Source organism: Sinohyriopsis cumingii, chromosome 13 (assembly GCF_028554795.1).
Source record: "Sinohyriopsis cumingii isolate HCF-2022 chromosome 13, ASM2855479v2, whole genome shotgun sequence".
Taxonomy (NCBI): Eukaryota; Metazoa; Mollusca; class Bivalvia; order Unionida; family Unionidae; genus Sinohyriopsis; species Sinohyriopsis cumingii.
This window is the reverse complement of record NC_142973.1, coordinates 64,565,986-64,592,766: the sequence shown is the minus strand read 5'-3', so window position 1 is coordinate 64,592,766 and position 26,781 is coordinate 64,565,986. Positions and strand designations below refer to the sequence as shown.

Here is a 26,781-nt window from a genome sequence, read left to right as displayed (position 1 = left end):
AAGCAAGCATTTTTTTTAGTCCAAACATATTTCTTTTAAGGCAAATAACACCACTGATCTTTGTTTGCATTCTTGTATTCCTTTAAAAAAATTGATTATTTTATTCCTTATTTCTCATAGCATGAAAAAATATACGTCCTTTTCAAACGATAAAAAGCATTTGTATTTTTTTCATAAATATCTTTTGTTTTTCAAAAGCATACCGATACGATGAACAATCATGTGACTGTCTCAGGAAAAAAAATCCAACAAAATATCAAATATCATAAGCTTGAACCAAGACGACTCACTCTTATTGATTTGGAAAATGAAGGGAAGTAACAAAGAAATTCGACCCAACAATTTCATAATCAATAAATGCCTGGTCCCTATGCGAGTAGCAATAATACAGAATATTTGTATGCTTAAGTCTCGCGAGATTTGTAAACAGATGGCACTGAATAAAGCGTACAATATCATCACCACGAGTGGGCAATATATAAAAACTGTCAATTCATGGTTCACACATTGCATAGTTCAAGTATCGAGAATGCTATTATCAGCATGTAAATAATTCAACTACTGTTGCTTCCGTTCTGCAAGGTAAAATGAATAGCTGAACAAGGAAATATCATCCAATTAATTAGGAACGAACTTGACGGGATGTTACGACTGCACTTTTCAAAATAAAAACGTTCCTGGGATTAAAAATGTTCAACTGTTTATGGAACAAGAGTTAACAGGCTAATGACAAATTCAAGGAATATACTCAGTGGAATCGTTCCCTACAACACCTGGACTTTCACAACCCACTTAACGTCCTTGAAGAATAGAACTAACTCAAGGAAGTTCTTTATCGGTATTTCAGGACTTGTTTCTGATCAATTGGAATTTTCTGAGGACACGGAGTCCGGGTAATTGTTAATAGAAATAGCAGGACTTTCCTGACTCTTTCATCGTCAATGAAAAGTTGCTGAATAATCCAAGGAAAAGGCTGCATGCATTTATTTCTTTGAATATCTGGACTTTTTTCGACTCATTACATAAAGTGAAAAGGCATATCGGGAGTCACAGTCTGGAAAGGCATATCGGGGGGAGACACAGCCTGAAAAGGCGCATCGGGAGAGTTTTGGTTATGCGAAGTGCGACAGTGTCACTGGTAAGATACCTACTTACAATTCTATAGGTTTATGTCCGTGTCGCTTTCTACACCTACTTACAAATTTTATAGGTTTATGTCCGTGTCCCTTTATACACCTACTTACAAATTCTATAGGTTTATGTCCGTGTCCCTTTATACACCTACTTAGAAATTTTATAGCTTTATGCCCGTGTCCCTTTATACACCTAATTACATTTCTGTAGGTTTATGTCCCTCGGATGCGGTAGGTCGTGAGTTCGTATTCTTCTTCTTCTTCATATTAATATTATTATTATTGTTATTAGAAAAAACTAACAAAACCTGGCTCCATTATCGGCTTCCATATCAATGAAAGTTCAAAATGATATTTTATTTTCTTGTAAAATATTGATTGTCATTCTTGATGGTTGTAATAATAATAATAATAATAATAATAATAATAACATTATTATTATTATTATTATTATTATTATTAATTTACTCAACTCTACATGATCTTTGTTCAGTTTCCTGTCAGATTTTTACAATCCACATTTCCATTAAAGGTATTGAAAATAGCCACTACAAGAGCGAAACATTTGATTTCTCTGCTTCAGTGGACGTTTTCTTCATAACACAATTACAATTTCAGTTATATACATGTCATTTTTGAAAGATGTAAGAATCTCCCAGTTGAACTAAACCACCAAAGTCCCAAACTCTCCTACTTGTCTTTTTACATGACTTGACAGCTACGTATGCAGTATTACGGAGAACACACAAAATGTAATATTTTTTGTGTATATTTTTTGTGTAAGTTATTGAGAGAGAGAGAGAGAGAGAGAGAGAGAGATGAGCATTTAAAACTGGATTACATACATCTCGAGTTTTATGATTGCTTTGTACAATGTAACTTTTACATTTGAAAAAAAAAATAAGAAAATAGTCGAGTTTGGTTTGTGGATTTTTTAAAATTTTTATTGTAGTTAGTTTGTTGAAACTTATATTTTTATCTACTCAGGTAATAACCATTACTACGTCGAAAATCTACTGAGGTAACACCCAAAATCTATTAAGGTAACAACCGTTATTGCGTCCACAATCTACACGGATAACAATCATTATTACGTGCAAAATCTACTCAGATAACATCCATTATTATTTTCAAAAATATGCTTAGGCAGCAAATATTATTACATCCAAAAAAATATACTCAGGCAACAACCATTAATCCGTCAAAAATTTACTCGGGTATAAACCATTATTAAATCCGAAATTTTTTTCATCTGTTTTTCTAATCATGAATACTATTTCGTTGTCTGGATAGTAGACAAGGTATGGTCAATCCAGTCGTAACTGGTATCCACAGTTGTTACATTTCTATACTTCATTTACACAATCGTCTTTACACTTTATTGAAATGACTATCTAGCAGATATTTCAATAAATGAACCACTTTCATTCACATCGTAAATTTGATCGATTTAAATGAATGATTTCCTTACATATTTTAGACACATCTATTACCGAACCAGAAAGAAATTTTGCCATATTTCAAGTTTGGTCTTTTTCAAAATCGACTTCATATCCCCGCCAACGTTGATTTTTTTCTTAAATTTAGTTTCTATTTCATCTCAGTGACCGCATTAATTGGGTGAACATTTTCATACCCAAGTTAGCATTCCCTTAGAAGCAAATACGAACATGGTGACCAACTTAGACTCGTGCATATCTGTAAATTGACATAAAGGCAAGGAAATATCCCGAAATGTCACCAAGAGAGCTGTTAGAACGTGTCTAGTGGAATATCTCTTTTATGGAGGACCTCGGGTAGTCGAGTGGTCTAAAGCGCTCGCCTTTACTGATAACGGCCATCTCACCTCTGTCCGCGTGGGTTCGATTCTCGGGCTAGGCCGATGTGGGTGTTTGAGAAATATTGCCAGTAGCTTCCCGTGGGTAGGTGATTCTTAACGGGATTTTCCCGGGTTCTTCCATCACTATTTATACTTGACACAGTATCATACGCCGAAAAATGGCGTCAAAATCTGTTTCTTGGCTCAATTTAGTTAATGCACAGTCCATCTTTTTAGCTAGATTTCTTGCTTTATCAATAAACTTCATGCTTGAGACACGCGCGTATATATGTGTGTGAGAGAAAGAGAGTAAATATATAACTATAAATAATGAAAAAAGTGCTTTCGACCTCAGTATATTTTTAGAATGTTTCACTTTCAAATCACAAATCTGGCGCAAAACATTTAAACTTTAGAAATCTTGATAATCGCTGTTGGACTTCATTTCTTCAAATTTGCAAAATCAAGGCTGAGGAATGACTAGAAACATCTAGATAAAATATTTAAAACTCTATTGATGAAATCTGTTTTGTCGCATCAAATTCGGAAGCAGATTTAGAAAAGTTTTTGCTCGAACGAAACTGAATTCTAGAAACGGCGTTTTGAGTGAATATTATATTCTTTTACCTCAAAACATATCCATTCATGGCTTGATTAAAGGGCTTTAAAGTCGTAGGAGTTCTGGGCCTTGAAGGTTTACTGAACCTGGTAGAAGGCCTTAAGATTGGACTTGAGCTGGGCTATAAACTAAAAACGAATGCAAAGCATGAATAAAGACTCTTACCGTAAAACTCGTACTCTTTCTCGATATTTCATAAAACTCGTATTCTGGCTCAAATACAAAAATCAAATACCATACCCTAAAATGTCCAGATATAAGTCAACTCGCACTTTCGCTAAAAGTACCGCAATCAAGTATTATATCTTAAAATGTCCAAATATAAGCCAGCTCGTACCCTGGCTCAAATACTATACTCAAATATTATGCCTAAACTGTCCAAAATTAAGCCGACGTCGAAAATAGGTCTACGACTATTGATATCGAAAATAAACCGTCTCGAAAATTGACTGCTTAATATATCTAATGCGTATAAATTAACGTACAGAGAGGAGAAACTTCATACTTCATTATATATCAATTAACATATAATTAACATGTTCTATCTCAGTTATGCATTGAAAAGAATTGGTTGTACAATTGTTTGCCATTATATATATATATATATATATATATATATATATATATATATATATATATATATATATATATATATATCTGTGTGTGTGTGTGTAATATTAGATACAAAGAAACCATTTTTCCACCATGTCTATAAATATTTGGCTCGAAATCATGCTTACCTCGTAAGTAAGCCATCCTAGAAAATAACCAGAACAAAACTCGCTACGGAATAATATGAACTTCAGCTTGTCTTCGAGTTGTGAAGATATATACACTGTTATTTATTTCTGAAAATCCATATGGTACTATATCAGTATTAAAAGTAAAGTGCACGCACACATTATCCAACCATTCGCGTGTTAACTGCTACACCTTCAGCAAGTTAAACAGAACTGTCATTACCATTAGTGCATACAATCTGAATGCATGGAATTACACTCAGGTTACATAATAACAGTATCATGAAAATTCCTTGATTCCAAAAACTTTCCTGAATTAAAAAAAACGCAAAATACTGATCACTCAACACAAGAGCTGTTGGCCTATGTGTATACGACCACCCGGCTGTTTAGTTGCATGCTATCTGATTATTCAGTTTCTGTTAATTGGTTATGGAAACAGTTGTTTGAAGGTTTTTTCCCCCATTATTTTATTATTTCTTCATCCATATTTGACAAAAGATTAGCATCATTTGTATAAAACTAAAATTATTTTTGCCGGGATGCTCTCTGTCAAGTCTGGTTATTTAGAAGTCTTTCCAATGCCAGTATTCGGCTAATGTGGGTGTGTGAAAAAGCTCGCCAGTAGCTTCTCGTGGGTCGGTGGTTCTTTCTGGGGTTTTCCCGGGTTCTTCCTCCACCATTAATACTGGCCGCCATGCATAGCCTATCGTGTGCTGAAAAATGGCGTTAAACCCTACAACAACAACAACAACCAATGCCGGTAACATCATCCATTTTTAATGGTTTATAGTCGTCATTCTCACATATTAAAACCCTTTTATGCCAGTGTTCTTTGTGTTATGGTCAAGTTCTGTCCAGTCGTCATTTTTAGAAATCGTTTAAAGATATTTCCATTTTTTGCAATGGTCGCCATATTTCACCGGCATAGGCAGAGTACACAAGAAAAGTCAACGTCTAGGGTGAAAAAGAGCCGTATATTCATATACTCATGATTCGAAAAACGACAAAATCTCTCTTGAATTTAACTGCTCTAGAAGTATTGTCAATCTAAGGGGGGTTTCTTTACACACACATATAATGACAACTTTGAACAAGCAAATAGAAGGCTGCCATAAATTTAACACGTTTCAAACATGGGACCAAAATCGTTCAGGAAGCCTGACTTAGAGGTACTTTCTCTTGTGTAGCTGGGATACACGAAGACGAGTCTGTTACATCAACAGTAAGTGGCAACGTAATTTATTTTCTGAGACTGTCTTTACATTTCACAATGAAATAACTAAAGATCAAAAAGATTTTTAAGACAGATTAAACCCGATTATCTAAATTCCTCCTTAAAAAAATACCTTCTCTTTCCATGCTGATTTTCTGCTTTAATAAAAAGCAGCCGATAAATCGTTTTTTTTTTCCTCCCTTAGAATCATTGAATTATATTTTGGACCACAAGCAATTTTCAACAGTTAATTTTTCAGAGAGATCTAACCAAAAGATATAAAAGTATATAAGTGTGATACAGTTTGGTTACTGACGGCAAGTTGTACCTTTTATCAAATGTGGAATCGATTGATTTGCAGTTTACTTCTTATGTAACATACCGTACGTATTCAGTCATAAATAGTAACTATTTATTTACCACACCTGTGCTTCTGGAATGTTTTTAGCTTAATTATAAAACATTTTGTGTAGTGCAGTCTTTAAAAATGGTATATTTGGGGCTTTACTATAAACCTTTAAAATTAGAGTCGAATGATCCAAGACATGCAAATACCATGGACACCTGGTGAATAAAATTTCAAAACTGAAAAAAATAGCCAAAAAACAACAACAAAAAACAAAACAAAACGACACAATCTTTTTCTAATCTTTATTTGCAGTACATCTATGTATATGTAAAATAAATGATCAGACTGAATCACACATCAGTGGGAATAAGTATAGTCAGACTGACTTTAACGGTAACGTGAAGTTCTATTTTTCATGAATACACCTAGGTCTCTTGGCATTTTAAATAAGTTTCTTTTAAAACATCAGTAAGAAAATTTCAAAGCAGCAACAACTGGAAAAAGCATTAAAATTACATAAAGCAGCCATATTTCTGGTCAAATGAATTGAATTTTGAAGCAGTAATAATAATAATAATAATGTGTTTATTTGTAATACAGGCCACTAGCCAATGATACATATCCATAGAGTCTGCGATACAAAAGGGTATTTTGTGGGCATCAAAGAACATCGTATATATTGGAAGTGTTATTATTATTATTATTATTATTATTATTATTATTATTATCGTTGCTGTTGTTGTTATTGTTGTACCTTGAGCTTGCTGTCGTGTTTTTCTTTGTTCTTTTCTTTTGTCTATTAGGACATTTGAATAACTGCATTTTGGAACTGACGCATAACACCCTGATTTGATTATGTGCTCTATAATATGAAGATGTAGTCCCAGTCTGCCAAGTTCTAAGGTTATCGGCGGACATGCGTACAGTCGAGTTCCTGGCTGTGAAGTATGCATACGGATGCAGAGTTTTCTAAAACAAAACACGAAATGATTGAGAAGTTCTGTTTCCTTATTAGGACATTGACTTAGGAAGCAAACTTATATTAAATACATAGGTATATATACGGTACGAGAGTTAGCGTCCTATTACAAAACAGCTGATGCGTTCTGAATTAGCCTCAGATAGATTCAAAGGCATTAAAAAGGTATTACAGCTGTATATTTCAATTTGGACATAGTCGCGTTTGATTGAATGCGCTGATAGATCCGGTTCTATTCCTTCTGTATTATAAATGATTTTCAGTGAACAGTCAAAACTCTGATTTTATAGCGCATAATTTGACGGAATTTGTATATTTGTATATTTTTATATTTTTTTTTATTCTACTCCGTTCTCCAATAGGTGGGATACTGGGCTTAGCTACGGTAAGTATAAATTTAAGCAGACCGACGTTCGTATGTTAAGTAATCTAAATTCAGAAATTTCACCGGAGAGAACTACCTACGATAAGTATTTAAGAATAGTAAAGATTATTATTGCTGCAAATATTTTAATATGTTTAGACCTATTCAAAATAATTTTTGTGTAAATATTTATGATTATGCTTAAAAAAGTGTCGTTCTGGTTATATGCATGTTAACTAGACTGAAGTACAGAATCAAATCTCTATGTCATTACAACGTAAGAAAGAACTTAACTTTTTGAATGAATCATTTTGAATTCAGTTAAAATGTAAGTGTAATTATGGGGTTACACAGAAGCTTTTATTCAAATTTATGCACCCAGTTTTATATCAGTCAATATTTTCTGTAAGATATTGTTAAAAAAAAGTATGAATAATGCTGTTTGAGAGAACATCATTTTAATTAAAAGTCTGCAATCTTAGTGCACCCTTTATGATAGTCAGTCCTTATTGATATAACTATTTAAATTGAGACTGCTTTAAAACTGATTGATCTAACTTTATTTGCTACATAGACTGGAATCGATCATTCCATTGAACTTGTAAATTTAGGTGAGTATACTTTTTCGTTTAATACCTGTGTTTTTCTGCAGATTTGTCAAGTCTTTTGCTTAATCCTAGGCAACTTCCCACTTTTTGTACATAAAATGAGTTTTACAAAAAGTTATCTATCTTACTTTCGGTCTTCATCAAGTTTAAGCTTTAATTTATTCTCAGGCAGATGTATGGGTGTATAGGATAGTCTCCGTTCGGAAATGGTTGTAAAAAAACTTATTTGAAAGCTACAACGATATTTTGAAATAAACAATACGATTATCGCTATGTACACCAAGTACAGATAATGTACACACACACATACATACATACCACACACACACACACATGTATGTATGTATGTATGTATGTATGTATGTATATATATATATATATATATATATATATATATATATATATATATATATATATATATATATATATATATATATATATATATATATATATATATATATATATATAAGAAGGATGTGTACTTGGGTCAATAAAACCAAATAAACGTTAATAGTAGTTCTGTTGATAACTTGGATCAATTTTCTTTCTTCAATGTTACAAGTGAGCGAGAGAGAGAGAAAAAGAGAGTGTGTGTACGTGAGTGTAGTGCATCTTTGGTGTTGTCTTACGGTCTAGCATATCCTAAAATATGATCCCTCAAAGCACAAGTACAGGTTGTTGAGATCCTTTCGTTTGACAGTTTAATGACGTTTTCACACCATGAGTGAGAACAAAATACTCACTCATACTGCTTGAGCTGTTTTTGCTTTTTTGTTTTAATTTCGCACTACTAAAGAAATTGCTATTTAATGCTCACGAACTTTTCATTTCTATGGACACACACATGTGTATATATATATATATATATATATATATATATATATATATATATATATATATATATATATATATATATATATATATATATATATATATATATGTGCGTGTGTGTGTCTGCGTGTGTGTATGTGTTTGTGTATGTGTGTGTGTGTGTGTGTGCTGTGTGTTTGGGGTGCATTGTAGCAGCTTCCCTTGGGCCAGTCGGTGGTCCTTCTCTGGTCGGTCGGTGAAATTTTCTCTATGTTCAATCCCACAAAAACAAGAGAGGAAAAAAAAGGTCGGGAGTAGTAATTTGTTTCAGTCTAGTCTTAGGTCTCATGTACTGGCGTCCTAGGACTCGCGGTACTAATTCAGTTCACATAGTAAACTTATGCAAATACCATGATATTAAATATGCAATAAATTTAAATTTCTGAGTGCTCGTGATCAAACCTGTATTTATCAGCATAGATGAAACCTGGATGTCAGCTTCTGTGTAGAGAAAAGGATATGAGCCGCGGCATTTTCTGGACCTACATGTGTTTGAAACATGTGATTTCAATTCCGCGCCAAGAGTCAGGTGTAAATTCAGTAATGGATATTCCAAACTCAAAACTGTTAAAGGACTGAAATTCAATAAATAAAACAATGTCTCTATTTTTTTCAGTTACAACTAGGATGAGCTCTCAAAAGATTCTTTTTACTAAAAATAATAACTTACATTATTAACCAATCCTGGCCAGACAAACCCATATATACCCTATTTTATATTCGCTCATTTCAGACTGGTTCCCATTTTTCCATACATTTAGTACCGTGTGTCCTATAATCCACTTGGCCATACGATAATCCCATACGCTAATCACCCACTCGTTTGAAATCGCAGAAGACCTTGTAGGATCTATTATGCTTACATTCTCAGTAATTCCTAGAGCTACTTTTTTTTTTTTTTAAATCATGCAAGAGCTAAGTTGTCAGCCATGGGCTTGCATGTTGGGATAAAGCCTTAGCATGCACTGATCATTTTAACGAACATGGATTGCTCGTCTTTTGTGAATACTGTTTCATCAAATCTATATAACAGTTTACCAACAATTTGGAGAATTTTATAGTACTGAGCTCCGCAAAAAACAAACGCATTTTTCGGAGTATGTATTACTTCGAGGAATATTAACTCCATGCCGCCATGTTCCACTCGTCTGTAGAAGTGAAAATCTCTGGCGTCCGTCCGTCCACACGTCTCAATCAGCTCGTTAGTATGATTGAACCAAAACCACTCAAAGGAGAGAAAGGCAACTTGAATAGTATCTCTATATGCATATGTAGATACGCCGGCCGTTACAGCAATTATAAAATGCTGTACACATTTTTTGGGACGTTTTTTAGAACTAAAATGTCTGTCAGCATGACTGAGAAAAACCCCACTTGGGAGTGAGAAATCAAATTTGGTGGGTACATTTATAGCTATATGAACATGATATGGTTAGATATCTGGAACGTTTCAGCAATTCTTTCTTTATTTCGCGATGTTTGGACGTCAGCTAGAGAAATTAAATTGTATTTCTACCTCTGTATGCATATTCAGATGATTAGATTTTTTATTCCCATGCAATTATAACACATTTTACATTTTTAAATAATTTTTAAATTTCTTTTCTACTTAAACATTTGGAGGTCTGCATGCCTGCAATAGGGACATACAGCATGTTTTGCAAACAAATTTCAGAAAGACTTATGAAGGACAATACATTTCAACTATTACACTTTCAAAACTATTAAGTATAAATTTAAATTTGCGAATATAAAACAGTAATGAGTTCTTTTTAGGGGGATTATTTGTTTATTTTGTTTACTTGTTTGGTTAATTACGTTGGAAAATCGAGTTCCATCTTATTCGCGCTGAAAAGTAATCTTAAATGCATATCCTTAACAGAGTCAATGACAACAGAGTTTCTTCCCCTTTCAGACTGTCATGCCTGTGCATTCCTCCCAAAAGAACGTGAAAAATGGCAGTGAAGAACAGAAGAGAAGGGCCAGTCTTAAATATATGCAAAAACCGCCCACTATAATGCCAAACTATGGAAAGAATAAACCATTGGCATCGCCCAAGACAAACATATCTAGAGTTCTTCTCTATGACAATGTAACTCAACAGCAAATGTTAGACGTTAAACTAGCTCATATTAAAATTGAAAAGCAACGAGCCAGCAGACTTCTTGATATGCATAAAAGATCATTCTGGGTGATGATGAAGAAAAGGCATCAGCAGATGTTTGACACCGGAACCGGAAGTAGAATCGGATCACGTCTTCCTGCGCTTGCACTTGGTAGAAGCACAATCTCTACTCCTCGTGAATCACGCATATATAGCCGTAGCACGACTAATCTGTCTCTCAATGTAGAAGACCTGAAGTTACCAACAATTGGTGAGAACGAAAAACATATCGTATTTAAAGTGCGCGACAAGAACGGAAACCTGAAAATTTACCACACATTTGATGACCGCGGGATATTTAGTGATATAGTGCCACTCCATACTTTTTATTCTAAGACGACGGATGATCCAAGATTTCAGTGCCTCGAGGAAGTTCTAATTAGACCGAGATCAACAAAATCAGTGGACGGATTTGTTAAATTAAGTCCCACTTACGTCAAAGAATATCCCAGAATTCCTGAGCACGTGCAGCAAATGGCTAGACGATCTTCTCTTGGCGGCAACTAGAGGTCAAAGGGATGATGATGGCGTAGAACTTTAACGTAACATAATGTTTCTTGTCTGAAATGAACTAACTCACAAGTTTTCATTTAATATATTTCTTTGTGTGGTACCAAAAGCATTATATGTAACGAGTGGCAGTGGCACGAGTTAAAATATATACTTTTTGGTACCACAAGATGAAATCTATCCCGTATTAACGTAAAAATATAAAATTTACTTTTTATGATATACCAAACGTGCCCAAGCATCGAAGTTCAGAAGATTAAATCCATTCTTTGGCACAATACGCTCTCACGCCCAACCGCTTTCGTAAATAAACTTCACTTTCATAGCATGATCATATAAATATATTCGTGACTTAAGAAAACGGTAGGATGTGATTGACTTAATCTGTCGAAGTAAATTATATTTTTGTCATTTATAAACTGATTGACACTCTCTGAAAACAAAGCAAGTCCGATTCGGCACTGCTTCACTGCAGACTTTGTTGTTGTTGTTCAGGAAGTAAGGGGAAATAACTTCGCGGTCAGGTCAAATTTCATTCTCAAAGATTAATTTCCATGTCTGAAATAGAAGTCAGTAACTGTTTATTATTTTAGCTCGCAAAGTACTTGTTTTTGTTGTTGCAGTTACAAATTTTGTTTCAATACACAGTCAAGCATCGCATGGCATGATGGGAAATCTTATATTTTCACTTGTGAAAATATAAGGATATATTTTCACATGTGAAAATTATAAAAATGAAAAATTATGAAAAATTATTTCGTTAATAATTTTCTAAATTTCACATCTAAGTATAAAATAAATACCTGTCTATTTTGTACTTAAGAAAGAGCAATAATTCTTACTTCATTTCCTGAAAGTAGGAAAACGATACTGAAGTTTTATGGTTCCATATCACCATATTCTAAAACGAGGATGGAACTATTTTATCCTGGAAGTTTCCTGGTTAAAACCGAACAAGCGTGCAGTAGTCTCACTTTGACATGCATAAAAAATGAGTAACATTCTCTGTAATAAATCTCAATCATCAAGTTCCAACAGTCAGTCCAATCCGACTGTAAATAACTGTCGAAATAACGATGTCATTCCCATGACAAGTCCCCATCAGAGCCTCTCATTGTCCCTCGAGAAACCGTTCGACTGTTGGACATATCACACAATTAATTTTACTATATATTTTCTACATTTGTTTCTCAGTACTGAACTTTCCACTGTGTGACAATCAATACAAATCATATGTTAATCTTAAATACCTTCAAAGATGACTTCACGGTAAAGTTCTTGTCAAAGGTTCACCGGCATTTTTTTTGAAAGGCTGGACTGTAAACAAACCAGCGTTCAATGGAACACAGATTTCACTTCCGGATCATCACCAAGACTTTATTACTCACTGTACACTGTCGCCGAAACACACACACAGACAACCACACCATAAGCCTATATTCTAAAGAATACACAATTGCCTTTAAATGCCTAAATCTAACTCTTGTATCACCACCAAAAGGAGACAGGAAAAATGCTCTAAAAATAGACTGGGACTACATTTGTGGGTACTGAACCGGAACTATTAATTTTTTCCTGATTCCTGCTATCTGCCAAGCATAGGAACTTTCATAGTCATTTAGCTGGCAAAATCTTCAGTGATGTATAATCGGACAACTGCGCAATAATTTTAAATCACATATATGGTTCTCCCCCACCATACGTTGAAGAATTTGTGTGATCGCAGTTAAAATGAACGACTATTGATTCACGCGCTTCATTCATAACACTGATATTCTTGCGCATATCAGCTGATCAAAATGTGTTTCATTTTAAGATAATATTCATAATTAAAAAAGCTGACATGTTAAGCGATTTAGTTCATTTTTCACTTACTTATAGCAATTTTATTAAATAAGAGATATCTAACAAAACTATATTTATCCCAGTAATTGGATCTTGTCAAATTGAGTCAGTGAAAATTTCACCTAATGAATTACTGTGATCGTTTCTCTCCGATGCCGGGATGAAAGCTGATGAAATTTTCTGTCGCGACATTACGAGAGAAAAGAAGTGTTTCCAGCCTCGTTTGAGAGTAGGGTGATCTGGAATCAGAAAACGTCAGTATTGTTTTCATATTTATAAGGAAATGACGATAAAATTCTGGTTTATTTTTATAAAGCATTATTTTACTATTTCTTTTTTTTACTATGAAACGATGGTAAGGTTAAAGTTCAAATGGAAAAGTATTGTTTTGTCGATTGTGGTATATATCAATTATTCTGCTTGCTTTCGGGAATCAGAATTAAACATTATTTAGTTGTGGGGTTTTTTTTTCATATCCAAGTGCTCGTTTTGTAAAACTAGTGTTGTTTGCAATGATGCTTTTCATGCTCCACTGTAAAGACAAACGAACTTTGTTTATATGGGGTCATAGTTTCACTTAGCAATTCAGTTTCTGCCTCAAATTCTGATTCAGAAACAAATTAAACTTTCCTATTCCGTTGTTGGCAATACTTAATTTTTCACTGGCCATTCATTAAGGATAATAAAAATCACCACATATTGAATTCTTCAGCAAAGATTTTGTTTTATCTGTAGGAACAAATGTTGCCATTTCATACAAATTGATGAATTTCTCAGCTACGTGTGCAAGAATGAAACTATTTAGATGTTTAAATTGTTAAAACCATAGATTTTTTATCTTTCTTATCCTCTACAACAGACAACAGACAACCCCACCCCTTGCACAGTTAGACGCGCACAGACACATACTGTATTGTCAGAAGTATTATAAATTATACAAATGTAAAATCTCAATTTTAGGAGAATTGGTGAAAAATAGTGAAACCTGAATGCACTTATTTGACCCATCCATATACATTTCTTCTCTTCCATCCTTTGCTGCTAAAAGGATCCACATGTCTCTTTAAAAGCAAAACTGTATATATGGAAATGAAAAGCAAATCCATTGTATGGGTTTGAGCTACTATTTATTTATTTATTTTATTTACTTATTTATGTCTTTATTTTTTTTATTCTTTAAAAGTTTGATTAACCATGTTCAAATAGTTTATTCTGTGCTTAAAGCTTCAGATCTGTTGATTTTTAACGTTTGTACAAGACAGTAATTTTGATGCCTGTTTTTTTTATGTCTGTCAACCATCTACTGAAGATGAATAACACTATAACTAAGGCAGAGTATCCACGTGTTTTTCCTTTTAAAGTAAGTTACGTTTCCTCGTCATACAAATGGTTAAAAATAAATCTTGCATTTTTACTGGCTATAATGGTAATATTTACACCAACTTCCTACAATATTTCGTAATAACAAGCATTTTAATTTCAAGATGAAAAAGTACTCATAAAATACACCTGATTTATTTTTATCTTTTTTATTGACTGAAGCAAAACTCTCTTTCCTTTTTGTTAGAACAGCTGACTCCTTCACTTGAAAACTGCTTGCCTCGACTATATTAATTTTACTAATTTCAAAATGGTGTTCTAAAGTACCCACATTCAAAATGATATCCTAAAGTACCCAGATTCAAAATGGTATCCTAAGGTACCCAGATTCAAAATGGTATCCTAAAGTACCCAGATTCAAAATGGTATCCTAAAATACCAGGATTCAAAATGGTATCCTAAAGTATCAGGATTCAAAATGGTATTCTAAAGTACCAGGATTCAAATTGCTATCCTAAAGTATCCAAATTCGTAATGTTATCCTAAAGTACCCAAATTCAAATTGCTATCCTAAAGTACCCAAATTCAAATTGCTATCATAAAGTACCCAAATTCAAAATGGTATCCTAAAGTAACCAAATTCATAACGGTATCATAAAGTATCCAAATTCAAATTGCTGTCCTAAAGTACCCAGATTGAAAATGGTTTCCTAAGTACCAATATTGAAATTGCTACACTAAAATATTCATATTCAAATTGCTATCCTAAAGTACCCAAATTCAAAAAGGTGTCCTAAAGTAAGCAAATTCAAAATGGTATCCTAAAGTGCCCATATTCAAAATGGTATCCTAAAGTGCCTATATTCAAAATGCTGTCCTAAAGTGCCCAGTTTCAAATCATTATCCTAAAGTACCGAAATTCAAACTGCTATCAAAAAGTACCCAAATTCAAAATGGGATTCTAAAGTACTCAAATTCATCATGGTATTTTAAAATACCTAAATTCAAAATTTAATTCTAATGTACCCAAATTCTAAATGGTATTCTAAATTACCCAAATTCCATTTGCTATCCTGAAGTACCCAAATAAAATTGGAATTCTAGTGTACCCAAATTCAAAATGGTATCCTAAAGTATCCAAATAAAATTGGAATTATACAGTACCCAATTTCATAATATTATCCTAAAGTACCCTAATTCAAAGTGGTTTCCTAAAGTAAACAAATTCGAGATGTGTAACTAGCTTTGCCTTATATAATGCATCATATCAACTGTTAGTGGGGTTAGTTTTAATAAAACCGTTGCAAATGAGGAAAATGACGTTTGCCAAATATGGCCACCCATTATCTTATCCCTCCATACGAGTCAGCCTCTGTACGTCAGTAACATCATCAGTGTGTATCTTTTTTACTTTTTTTTTTAGACTCAGTACAGGAATCTCATGGATAAAGTACTCTAAGGAAGTTAGGTACTTTATTTTATGCATGAAGCCTGTGTGACTTTCATAAGAGATTGAAATTTGATTTAATAAAAATCAGGTTCTATATTATTTCATGATTAATAAGATATATTATAAAATCCTTTCTTGTTATTTCGATATTTTTAAAATGTCAGTAACGAAAGTTTACATCGTTACAGTCAAGATTAACAATTTGACATTTCTATTTTATTAAGAAACATTTCTTACAACTGAGAATGTAATATATTATTTAACGAACTATATATGCTCTATAGGAGATGAGGTTGAGAGAGAGAGAGAGAGAGAGAGAGAGAGAGAGAGAGAGAGATCTGCTGGTATCAATATATTGTTCTTTTCGTTAGCTTTTCTGCAAGCTGTTAATAAAAATCTCATACTGCACTGATTTAATTAGTCTGGTATTTACTGCGATCCATGAAGCCAAAACGGTCCTACAGTGACAATGAAGCTTAAAATTAAATGTTTTCAAAAATTAGAATATCTCAAAACATGAACAGTACAAGTTTCATCAAAATCTGTTCAAGACTTTATGAGATACTTAAATGTACACATTTTCAATAGTGATTACTTCTCCCAGATACATTATTATTCATGAGTTCTGATATTTTACAAAATCTTAAATCTTTAGAAAGCCAATAAAAAGTAAGATTTGTGTAAATTTCAATCAATAACAAATATAAAATGATCATACACATTCGCATTATAATTTGAACAGGTTTAGTTACACAAATAAAAATCTTGACATTTTAACTTGAAATCGGACAGACCATTTTCAGATATCACTTTACACTTTGAGAAGGTGTACTTCAATTTAATTTAATGTATGCATTTGCGCTGGTCTCTTATCGGGGAAATTAAATTCAATATTTTAAAAGCAGATTCTTCATTTATCTTAATTAATACTTTTTTTAGTAAGCCGTGTATAAGAGATAAAATAATTGAATCAGAAATATAGATAAATGACTTCCTTATATTTAATTCTAAAATATTTGTTCAAATTATTTCAAATGTAATTTCATCTGGACATTATCCAAATAAAGACAAAGCAATTATTTTGCCATGCGTTACCTCCCTTTAAAAAATAGTCGCTCTTTTATAACTTTAAAACTATTTCCCAATTTTACACATTGTAACTATATATATATATATATATATATATATATATATATATATATATATATATATATATATATATATATATATATATATATATATATATATATATATAAACATTATGCAGACATTTTTTGTAGGTGACGGCGTGATTGCTTGGTTCATCTGTGTACACTTTCTGTATAAACTTAATCAGTTGCTTTAAGACGTTTATAATAAAAATACATTAAATAAAAATTAAAACACAAACAGGATTTTCATTTTAATCAAAATAAGTGATATAAGCTATACCTATTTGAAATTAATCTTATCTAACACTGAAAGATATCATAAAGACCGCATTAAAATAAATATAATATAGAACCTTTTAAACAACTTATATTACCTACTTCTACATGTAGGACAGTCTAGTTTAAAATCATGTCAGGCTGGGAGAGAAAATATATCTTAAAAGGCAAACCCCTTTTTATCTTGGCATCAAGGTGTAAATTGGTTTACGCTATTACACACACACACACACACACACACACACACACACACACTTTGCCTTCTTCTGAGCAAACATCGTTTTAACGAATGCATGGAAGATCATATCAATCCAAATTCCGTCGAGGCAACGGAATAAACTCGTCTTATGTCCAATGGTATAGTCCATTTGTTATAAATACGAGTTACCGTCGATCGTGTTTCAAATTTGTTAGCGGCTACGAATTCATTTGCTACTTCATTTTGCACTGGCTGGGTGAAAATTGCGTCCTGACCTTTCGGTATATATGAAACAAGCCTACAAAATAGTGCTTTAGCAATAGTGGGTTCGTCTGCATAGATTGGATACATTTTGTATCCCACATAGGCCGGTCGCAAGACCGCATATCCGCATATCTTTCCGCTCTTCAAAGCAACGTACGTCCTTGCAGATGTATGGCCTGTCCAATTGCGGACGAATTTGTGTCTTGATACCGAATGGAGATCACTGTCGTAATCAAGAAGGTCATCAAACTTGACATCCAACAAAGGGACTATTTCGTAGCCTTCGGAAGGCACAGCCTTAGCAATGTCTGGGTTTACTGGACCATGATCAATTTGAAAAGTGTAAGATTTGATATTAAAGCCAAACTGTCTATAAAATGTTATTTTATCGTGCAGAGAGTTCCCACCAACATTCATATCCACTAGTAGATCATTTAATCTCAAAATCAATTCTCGGCCAATGCCAAGACCTCGATAATCTACCTTTAAGATATTTAACCCAGCAGATGCAATCCTCGGTCCATGCGCAATCGCACCATTATGTCCTGAAAAGTTAAATGTAAAAGTAAGTCAAAAACGATGAATGGAATCATGATTTATATCTTTGAGTTTACTGTTTACGCTTACAAGTTATTGCTCTGTATATAATAACCAGTTTGTATTGACGTCACTTGTATAACACTTCAAAACCGTTGGGGTTTGGATATTAGAGGTATCTGATACAATACGTCTGTCTGTATCACTCTATATACTAGAATGAGAGGCGGTTTAGTTATTACAAGACAGCAGCCATCTTTTCGTTTGCCATGGTTCCGATATGATAACCCTATCTACACCTTGGCGGATCGAACAGATATATTGTTGCTTTGTCCTTGCGACATCTGTTGGATTTCATGAGTTGCCTCCCTTAGTACGTAATGCCAACTAACCAATAGAGTGGTGCATTGTACATCGGCCAAAAATAGTGGAGGCAATTGACCTAACAAGCATACTTTGCAAGTTTAGCATCGAAAGTATGACTATGTACCAGAGGGAAGCCATTACAAGTCTATCTGAGTGAAACGTATTTGTGCAAACACGACCGGCGGTCGATAGTTGCTTATTTATCAGTCCATTAAAGTTGTGTGCTTCCCTTGTCTCGATCATGTAGGAATAGTGTCAAATTTGAACAACTTAATTTTGATTGGATGCAGTGCCTTGCCGCTTCATCCAATGAAATTCACAGACCCGAAGCACAGAAATATCTACTCGATACACCAAGGTGTAGAATAGGGTTATCACATCCGAACCTTGTTTAGCAAAGATGGAACGCAGAGCGCTTTTTTCTTCTCCAGTATATTCTGAGTTGAGCAGACATAATCATCTTTCATCGAGAGATGCTGGCACCGCCATCGTCCCTCTTCAGACAATGAGTTTTATCTGCATCATTTTGTTGCCGAAAATAAATCTTTGCTGTAGCTGTTTTACTAACAACACGGGTGTGGCGAGTGTGACCTTCTGTCCTACACCATCCAGAACTGCGTACGTTCTTGTTTACACAAAAAATGATAGCAGACGGTGATTATGTAATGACTATATAATGATTTTAGACAAAATTGATGACAGGCGCAAACGAGTTTCTTTCTCTGATTATGTTCTATTATTTTATCAATACAAAATATGCAAAGTTTACTAACCATAAACTTGGCAACGTTGTATATTATGTATTTACACTGTATATAGATTCCTAAGTTTATATAGTCATAACTGTTGAAAGGTTTGGTCTCTCATGGGAATGCTAATCTGTCTTGACATTCTGGCTGGAGTCCATTCCGCGATACTAAAACACGTAGAAAGGTCTTTTTGAAAGATTTTTATCCCCAGGGGTCGGAGGAAGTTATAATGTAACATGTGAACACACGATTTAGATAAGTCTGAAAGCCGTTAACAGTACCGATGGGGCGCAGGTGCTATTCCAAATGTGCCATATCTCCTGAGGAACGATTTAACTGGGATAACAGTAAATTCTAGACTTTATTTCTGAACAAATTTTGTTTTTCTATTCATATGGCCGCATATTAATATTGCCAGTAGCCGCATTTCATACACTACCTACGAAAAGTTTACATTTTATGTTGTCTTATATCAACTTTATATATTATGGTTTGGAGAAAGCATCCTTCCTACGACCTATATGAGTCGAATGAAACCGGATATATCAGGCATATCTTGTCTCATGAAATTCTCACAAAATTCCTAACAACAATGCCCACCCCTCCTCTCAATAGCATATATAGATGTCAAAAGGTACTCAGTGCGCACAGGTTTATTTTCGAGTACCAGCACGGCCAGACATTGAAATATATTATTCTCATCTCAGATTCCTTTCTTGATAAAATTATGCGTATCAATATCTGTTTGCAACTCCAGCTGAATTTGTGTTAACTTGAGCGCAGCTTCCAACTACAGAGTTGGGCTAGAAGGGTCCATACGACATGCAGAGGTGAAACTTTCAAATACACCAGGCCAGCAAAACCACGTCTGTTTTCAAATACTGACCATGATATTCGCCAAGACATTTTATATCAAAGTTAATTCCAAACATGTGCCGCTTGGTCGTAGTCCTGATCAAAAACAACTCCGCCGTCTAACATGCTGTAAAATTCTTCCTTTGTCGGCAGAGCGGTCTCATCAAATTTCTCCCATGATGTCATGTATTCGAACAGATAACTAAGGTTGTCGCTGGAAAAAGCTTCTGCAATGTACATGTTCATTTTTGTGTTCTTGACTAGCTTCTTAAGGGAAGAATGTATGAATTGCAGGCGGTCGATGAAACACACTTCCCCAGTTGAGAAAGATAAATATTTTTCTAGGTTACTTGGCATGCAAGTTATTTTCGTCTCTGATTTTTCAAAGCTTTTGCTACGTCTAGCAGGCTCTGCATGAAATGTTCTAAACATTTAAACATGTATAGTCTTACTTAGCTGATTGTTAACGCAGACAATTTCGCAACAGTAGGAACGTGTTTCTAATATTTTCTTGCAGAAGACTTATTTGGGTCACTATCTGAACCATAGGTAGGGATGACTCAGAATCAGCATAAATTATAAAGGGTGTCATAGTCATACGACAGCAGTTCTCAAATTTCGATGTGCTATTATTTTTATCAGGCATGATAGCTTTTACGATTCTGGCATAATCTCTTTCGTCAGAAGAAGTTCGTCAGATAAATCTTGCAAACATTTTCTGCAATAAAACACAGAGGCGTAGCTATGATATTTTGCGCCCGGGGACGAACTATAAAATTGGCGCCCCAGCCCCCTCCCCGTTTAATCACATTTTTGAATATTACCCTTGTTTACTTATTATAATGTAACGTTGTAAGCCTCATTTTGGCGCCCCTGTACATTGGCGCCCGGGGACATATGTACCCCCCTGCCCCCCCCCCACTTGCTACGCCTCTGATAAAACATTTTCCCTTGTGTTTTGTTGTACTGGCCATTCATCAAACCAAAAAAAAAAAAAATTGATCCAGCACCAATGGCCGTCCATGGTGTTGTCATATCCGTTGAGCAAATCAACCTAGATATTTGCGTTGTTGCTAAGCGCAAAAATATTTACTGGGATGTTGTTTAGTCTCTCAAATTTTGGCAAATCGTTCAGTTGCATAGGAAAGAAATCCCGGTAAAATTCAACATGTCTTGGTATGCGGTATGGTTGCTTACCTGGCTTGGAATTTTTTTAAGCAGAATACAGACCACATAAAACATTTGTTTTAATTATTTTTACCTTCACACAGCTTTGGCTATTTTAAATTTTACCAGGCAGCTCCAAATATGATTTTCCGCGGAGTGGATCATATTTGGACGTGCTCACCAAGCATCTTTCAACGCCAAGTAGAATCCAGCCAGAATTTATTTTTTTGAGATCTATGTTGTCGAATAAACGTACTGGTTCTGAAATAAAATGTGTCTCGGCTTCTGTAAATGGGTATTTTCAAACACATCGTAAAGTCGTAAAGAAATTTTTATGCCACGATGCAAACGCAGTTCATCTGACAGAATCTTTCTTATATCTGAATAACCTAAACGTCTTAGGCAGGAACGTCAAATGCCAGAAACTCAACAACCTGCGCTGTATATTTGTATATATGCATATATATGGCGGATTATATCTCCAACCTGTTAATTCCGAACGCAGTCAATAATATTTTTATGCAGGACACGCTATGAAGTATCAGCAAATAATTGTCGTAGCAGAAGAAAGCTTGGCCATGTGATCGCAGCTAGCATTGTTGTAGCTTCCGAATGTTGCTCTGTCACCAAGACTTGCGTCAGAAACTTTTTGTTGTTTTCCATTGATTTTGCAGCTTCTTTATTTCAGGATTTTTCGTTAGTGATAGTGATGACTCACTAAGATCCATGTGAAATTTTGTATAAAAATAGACGAATCAGAAGAGAACGAAGATGTCATTGTCCGTGACTATGACCAATACAACTACGTCGAGCCCGCCTAGATAAACTAGAAAGTATGAAATAAGAAATTAGCTGCCGCTATTCAACTTGTCGTATGAATAATTAAAGGACATCTTTTGAGAGATTCGTCACAGTAAATTTACCAGGCGACAAAAATTTATCAAGTTCCATTACGTCTTTACAAATAATGTTTCTGATGCAAGGTATGCATGATTAGGCTGTCATGTGCAAAACCGTAACAAGAAAGACTATATTTGAGGAATACGACAGACTTATTTCTCAGTACCTCTTTCAGATAAAATGAAGATAAGATTGATTGCCGCTTGTCTTATAAATATTCTGCGGATAATTCTTGGTCATAAAATCATCCCTTGACAGGCTTGCCACTAAGGTCTGCAATCTTGACTGTAACAGGAATTGTCTTTAATATTTCTGACACAACAAACATTTCTTTGGTCCAGTTTGCCATATGATCTTTCTCAAACGTTTTCTTGTATCTGCAAAGTCTAACTTGGTCGCCAGCATTATACTTTCGTCTAAAGTATACCCGATACCTTATTTGCCACGTCGTCTTGGTTATCTTTATTACTGGCTTGCTATTGCTGTTTCGTGTGAAATGTTTCCACGTAGCATACTTCAGCGTCTTGTTAAATCTTTCTACTACAAGCACCTTGCTTTCGTTAAAAATCGAATACAAATAGATTGGTTCTTCCCCCTAGCTATGTCTCAAACTTATTATTATAAAATTTGCCTCCGTTATCTATCCAAATATTTGCTGTTGTGCGTAGCAAAGATACAAAATTATTCGAAAAACTAGAGGCAACAGGACCAATTTTCTTGCTATGCCAAAAAGCATTCGAAACAATAGTTCTGTGATCTTTGTGCGTTTTACCAGTGTTGTTTTCATTATACAACTCAATTACATAGATTTGTTTTGCGAGCGCTGACCCCCCCCCAAAAAAAAAAAAAAGAAAAAGAAACAATCTACGCACTCGTTATTTAAGTTGACATTGTTACCTGATTGGTCTGTAATTGACATCGGCCGTAGAACAATTTATTAGTAAGCTGTTTACGTCGCTTATGTTTACTGGAAAATCCCTAAGGTCGAAATTTTTGCTCGCCACTCTCTCTCTGTCTCTCTGTCTCTCTCTCTCTCTCTCTCTCTCTCTCTATATATATATATATATATATATATATATATATATATATATATATATATATATATATATATATATATTCTCGTGATATTTTAATCGGCTAGTGGAGATACTGCTTTCAGAAATCTGAAAGTGAATCACATCGTTCGGCACACATCAATGCTCTTCAGCTGTACTGCTGAGTCTACCAAATGCGAAAATATATGATTTGATCTGATTGGTTGACACTATTAGAGTGTATGGTAATAATATAGGTCACTAGAACATGACCCCTAATCGGTCGCTGTCAGATCTTGACGTAGGACCGTGGAGATCTGATTTTAATCAGATTGATGTCTATCTGTATGTCAAATTAAATAATATATGAGGGACAGACCAAGGAAAGAAGAAAAAGAAAACGGTAGGCGAAACAGACAATTAAAGAGCGAGCAAGTCGTTTAGGGGTATTTACCTATGACCTTCCCATCGTCCTTGACCACCACAAGCAACCTGCTAGGATCTGTATCAAAGGCACATTCAAGACATGATTTCTCTATATTGCGTCCGCTTTCCGATGTCAACTCGTAAAGACTCTGAATGTCAGACCTGCGCATCGGCCTGATCTCATAGAGGAAATCGACTCTACTGCCATAAAATCTGGAATATATATTTGAAATAATAATATAATGATTTATCAGTATTGAACTAGGTTCGGTTCATTTTCAAATAGAGGAACGTGATAATTAAACCTCATTAATGTTTACTTGTGTATGGTAAAATAAGATCGCATAAGTGGTTTTAGAGATATTAGGGACATGTGATCAATACCTGGATCCATGGAATGCAAATTAATATTTATTTTTTATTGATATGATTTTGAAATATTGTAAAGAATGTCACAGAAAAAAGGTCCAGGGGCATGGAATATGGAATGATATATTCAATCGTCTATTCCGTAACTGTTTGAGAGGAATACACGAAACCGCTTCAGACGAAGCAAATGAAGTTTCATTAACAGGTTTATTGCGATGCTTATACAAATGACTTTTTACTTGACATGTATATGATATTTGCTATTTTCTTTTCTCTTCTTCTTTTTTTCTTACAGTTGTTGGACTTGGTTTAGTGAAAACAGACTACTGGTTAGCTCAGTTAGTTAACAACCATATGTCGGAAAGCATATTGTTCCTTATGTAGACTTGCAATGTATGACCTTATTCTTCTCCACCTATATTTCAGTAGTTTATATTTTTTATTAGTAATGAACGAATCTTTTTTAAAACTTTTACAGAAATACGGTGAAGCGCGTGTCCTTTTACAGAGATATGAAAAATATGTATAAAATGCAGGGGTCTGAGCTGTGGCTGCAGCTACATCAATGGTTCATGCTAAGTGAGTTTCGCCAAGTAAAGTATGGTCTAAAAGAAACACATCTGAACCTAGTGATCGCGAATTCGAGCCTCCCCAGCAGTGTGTGTGTGTGTGTGTTCCCATACCTTGCTAAAACACTAAATTCCAAGATCCACTGCAAGAAGAAGAAAAAGCATCAGTTCTCATTGATTTTTGTGGGCACAGATACACATAATCCGATCAATCAACCTCCCAAATTTGTGCTGATACTGACTGACTATATGTGGGTCTGATGTGAGCTGTTCATTAAAATTTGCAATTTTCCTGCATGCAGATCTTTCAGGAACACACCTGTGTACACTTAGACACTTACCGCTATTTTGTAACAGTCACATCTAGCGCGAAATTCAAAACGGCCACAGAGTAGAGGATTGTACTATACAAACGCTAAAAACATAGGATTTGCTCCGGAAATTTAATATATTTGTCGCCAAAAGACCCTTCAGCCGACGGTAGTTCCAAGGCCGCGAGAAATACCGGTAAGTGTATAAAATGAACGCCAATGTGTGCAGACAAAATTTTCTGCAGATTTTTGCATTTTTTAATGAATAGACGATATAATCCCCCCAAACCGCCAATCAATATCATCACGGGTGTACGGATGATTTATCGGCCTAAAGTACACACTCTCTATGGTTAAGGTCAAATTATACAGAGCAACGGAACTCAATATGGAATACTCACCTGTGTGCAAATATGGGTCTGTGGACGGTGAAGTTATTGCCACAGCAAAGTGTTTTCCAATAACTGATTGTGCGTGTCCGCAAAACTGAACACATTTTCGTCGGAAAGTTAAACATAGCGACTCCGTTTAAGTTTGAAGTTAAGAAAACCATACTTTATCTCGATCTTAATTTTGCTTATCAATATATCGCTGAATCATGAGAATGGACACCTGTTTTTTTTTGTTTTTTTTCAGGACACACTCTTGCACCAAGAAGACTTATACATACATGGATTAGAAACTTCCAAGCGATAATGCAATGGAACAGTTACTATAAAATCTAGTGACTATAAAATCTTGCACGATTTAGCGAGAGTGATAACAACGGAGTGGACAGAAAGTACTGAAGGCTTTTGTTGAACGTTTTAAGACAAACGAAATGAAAACATTTTAAAAGTGGCTGACCTCAATTGGGGTTACAGTGTAACATTGCTAGAGTTGACCTCAAAATGCTTCTCTATAGGTATGTATGGGAAATCCCATGTAAACATTACGTATAGGTTTCACATGGGAGTGGCATTAACGGGTCAAAAGTATTTATGGGATCAAAAGTGCTTATGAAGACATGGTAAAAATAAAATGCTCGCTCTGCTATTGATATGGGCCATTTCTGTGTTGAAATATGTATGGGGTCGTACATGAAACGTAATGTTAACAATTTTAAATATTATCCAACACACACTGTTTGATTACAATCCCAAAACACCCCCGTATCTAACACTTATATAGGTCTACGGGAATTTAACATGGAAAAAAGACGCATCATAATTTTGGGGGGATCTTGGAGAATTTAAAATGGGAATAGCTATCTACTGTCCAATACTTTGTAATCTACTATCCAATTACTTAGTTATCATTCATCTAGCACCCCATATACTCATGATCCAATGCGCCTTGTGGAGTGTCTAAACTCCCCACACCTACTATCAGACGAAAAGGGTATGATGTAATAAAAAATGATGAAATCACACAAACATATTAATCAACACACAACATGTACAGTCCAATTGGATGATACACACTATCCAAAACGCCTTGTGTAGTGCCTAACAACTCACACCTTCTATCAGATGAAAGCGGTATGATCTATAAGAAGTGATGAAATGACATATATTATCCAGCACACCACCTACACTATCCAATATCCACTTTTATGTACTATCCAATACCCACATTTTATA

At 34.5% G+C, this 26,781-nt stretch overlaps 2 protein-coding genes across 4 annotated transcripts; one reads left to right on the top strand and one right to left on the bottom strand.

The window, feature by feature from the left end:
* The first annotated feature begins 557 nt into the window (after window positions 1–557).
* Window positions 558–16,398, top strand: LOC149785731 (uncharacterized). The gene is made up of 4 exons (XM_089979614.1): window positions 558–1,138; window positions 7,218–7,240; window positions 7,794–7,830; window positions 10,613–16,398. Exon 4 carries the CDS (start codon window positions 10,619–10,621, stop codon window positions 11,366–11,368), a length of 750 nt encoding a protein of 249 aa, XP_089835740.1. The 5' UTR covers window positions 558–1,138; window positions 7,218–7,240; window positions 7,794–7,830; window positions 10,613–10,618; the 3' UTR covers window positions 11,369–16,398.
* On the bottom strand, window positions 6,673–25,965 carry LOC149785730 (uncharacterized). Of its 3 annotated transcripts, XM_089979612.1 has the most exons (4): window positions 25,561–25,958; window positions 23,939–24,123; window positions 18,360–18,421; window positions 13,328–13,455 (listed from the first exon to the last, which is right to left on the bottom strand). In XM_089979612.1, exons 1-4 carry the CDS (start codon window positions 25,710–25,712, stop codon window positions 13,408–13,410), a joined length of 447 nt encoding a protein of 148 aa, XP_089835738.1. In that variant the 5' UTR covers window positions 25,713–25,958; the 3' UTR covers window positions 13,328–13,407. The 3 variants fall into 3 exon arrangements, with proteins under 3 accessions (XP_089835739.1, XP_089835738.1, XP_089835737.1); XM_089979613.1 differs by lacking the exons at window positions 13,328–13,455; window positions 18,360–18,421 and adding an exon at window positions 6,673–6,845 and having other exon boundaries at window positions 25,561–25,965; XM_089979611.1 differs by lacking the exon at window positions 13,328–13,455 and having other exon boundaries at window positions 17,501–18,421; window positions 25,561–25,965.
* Window positions 25,966–26,781: the final 816 nt, after the last annotated feature.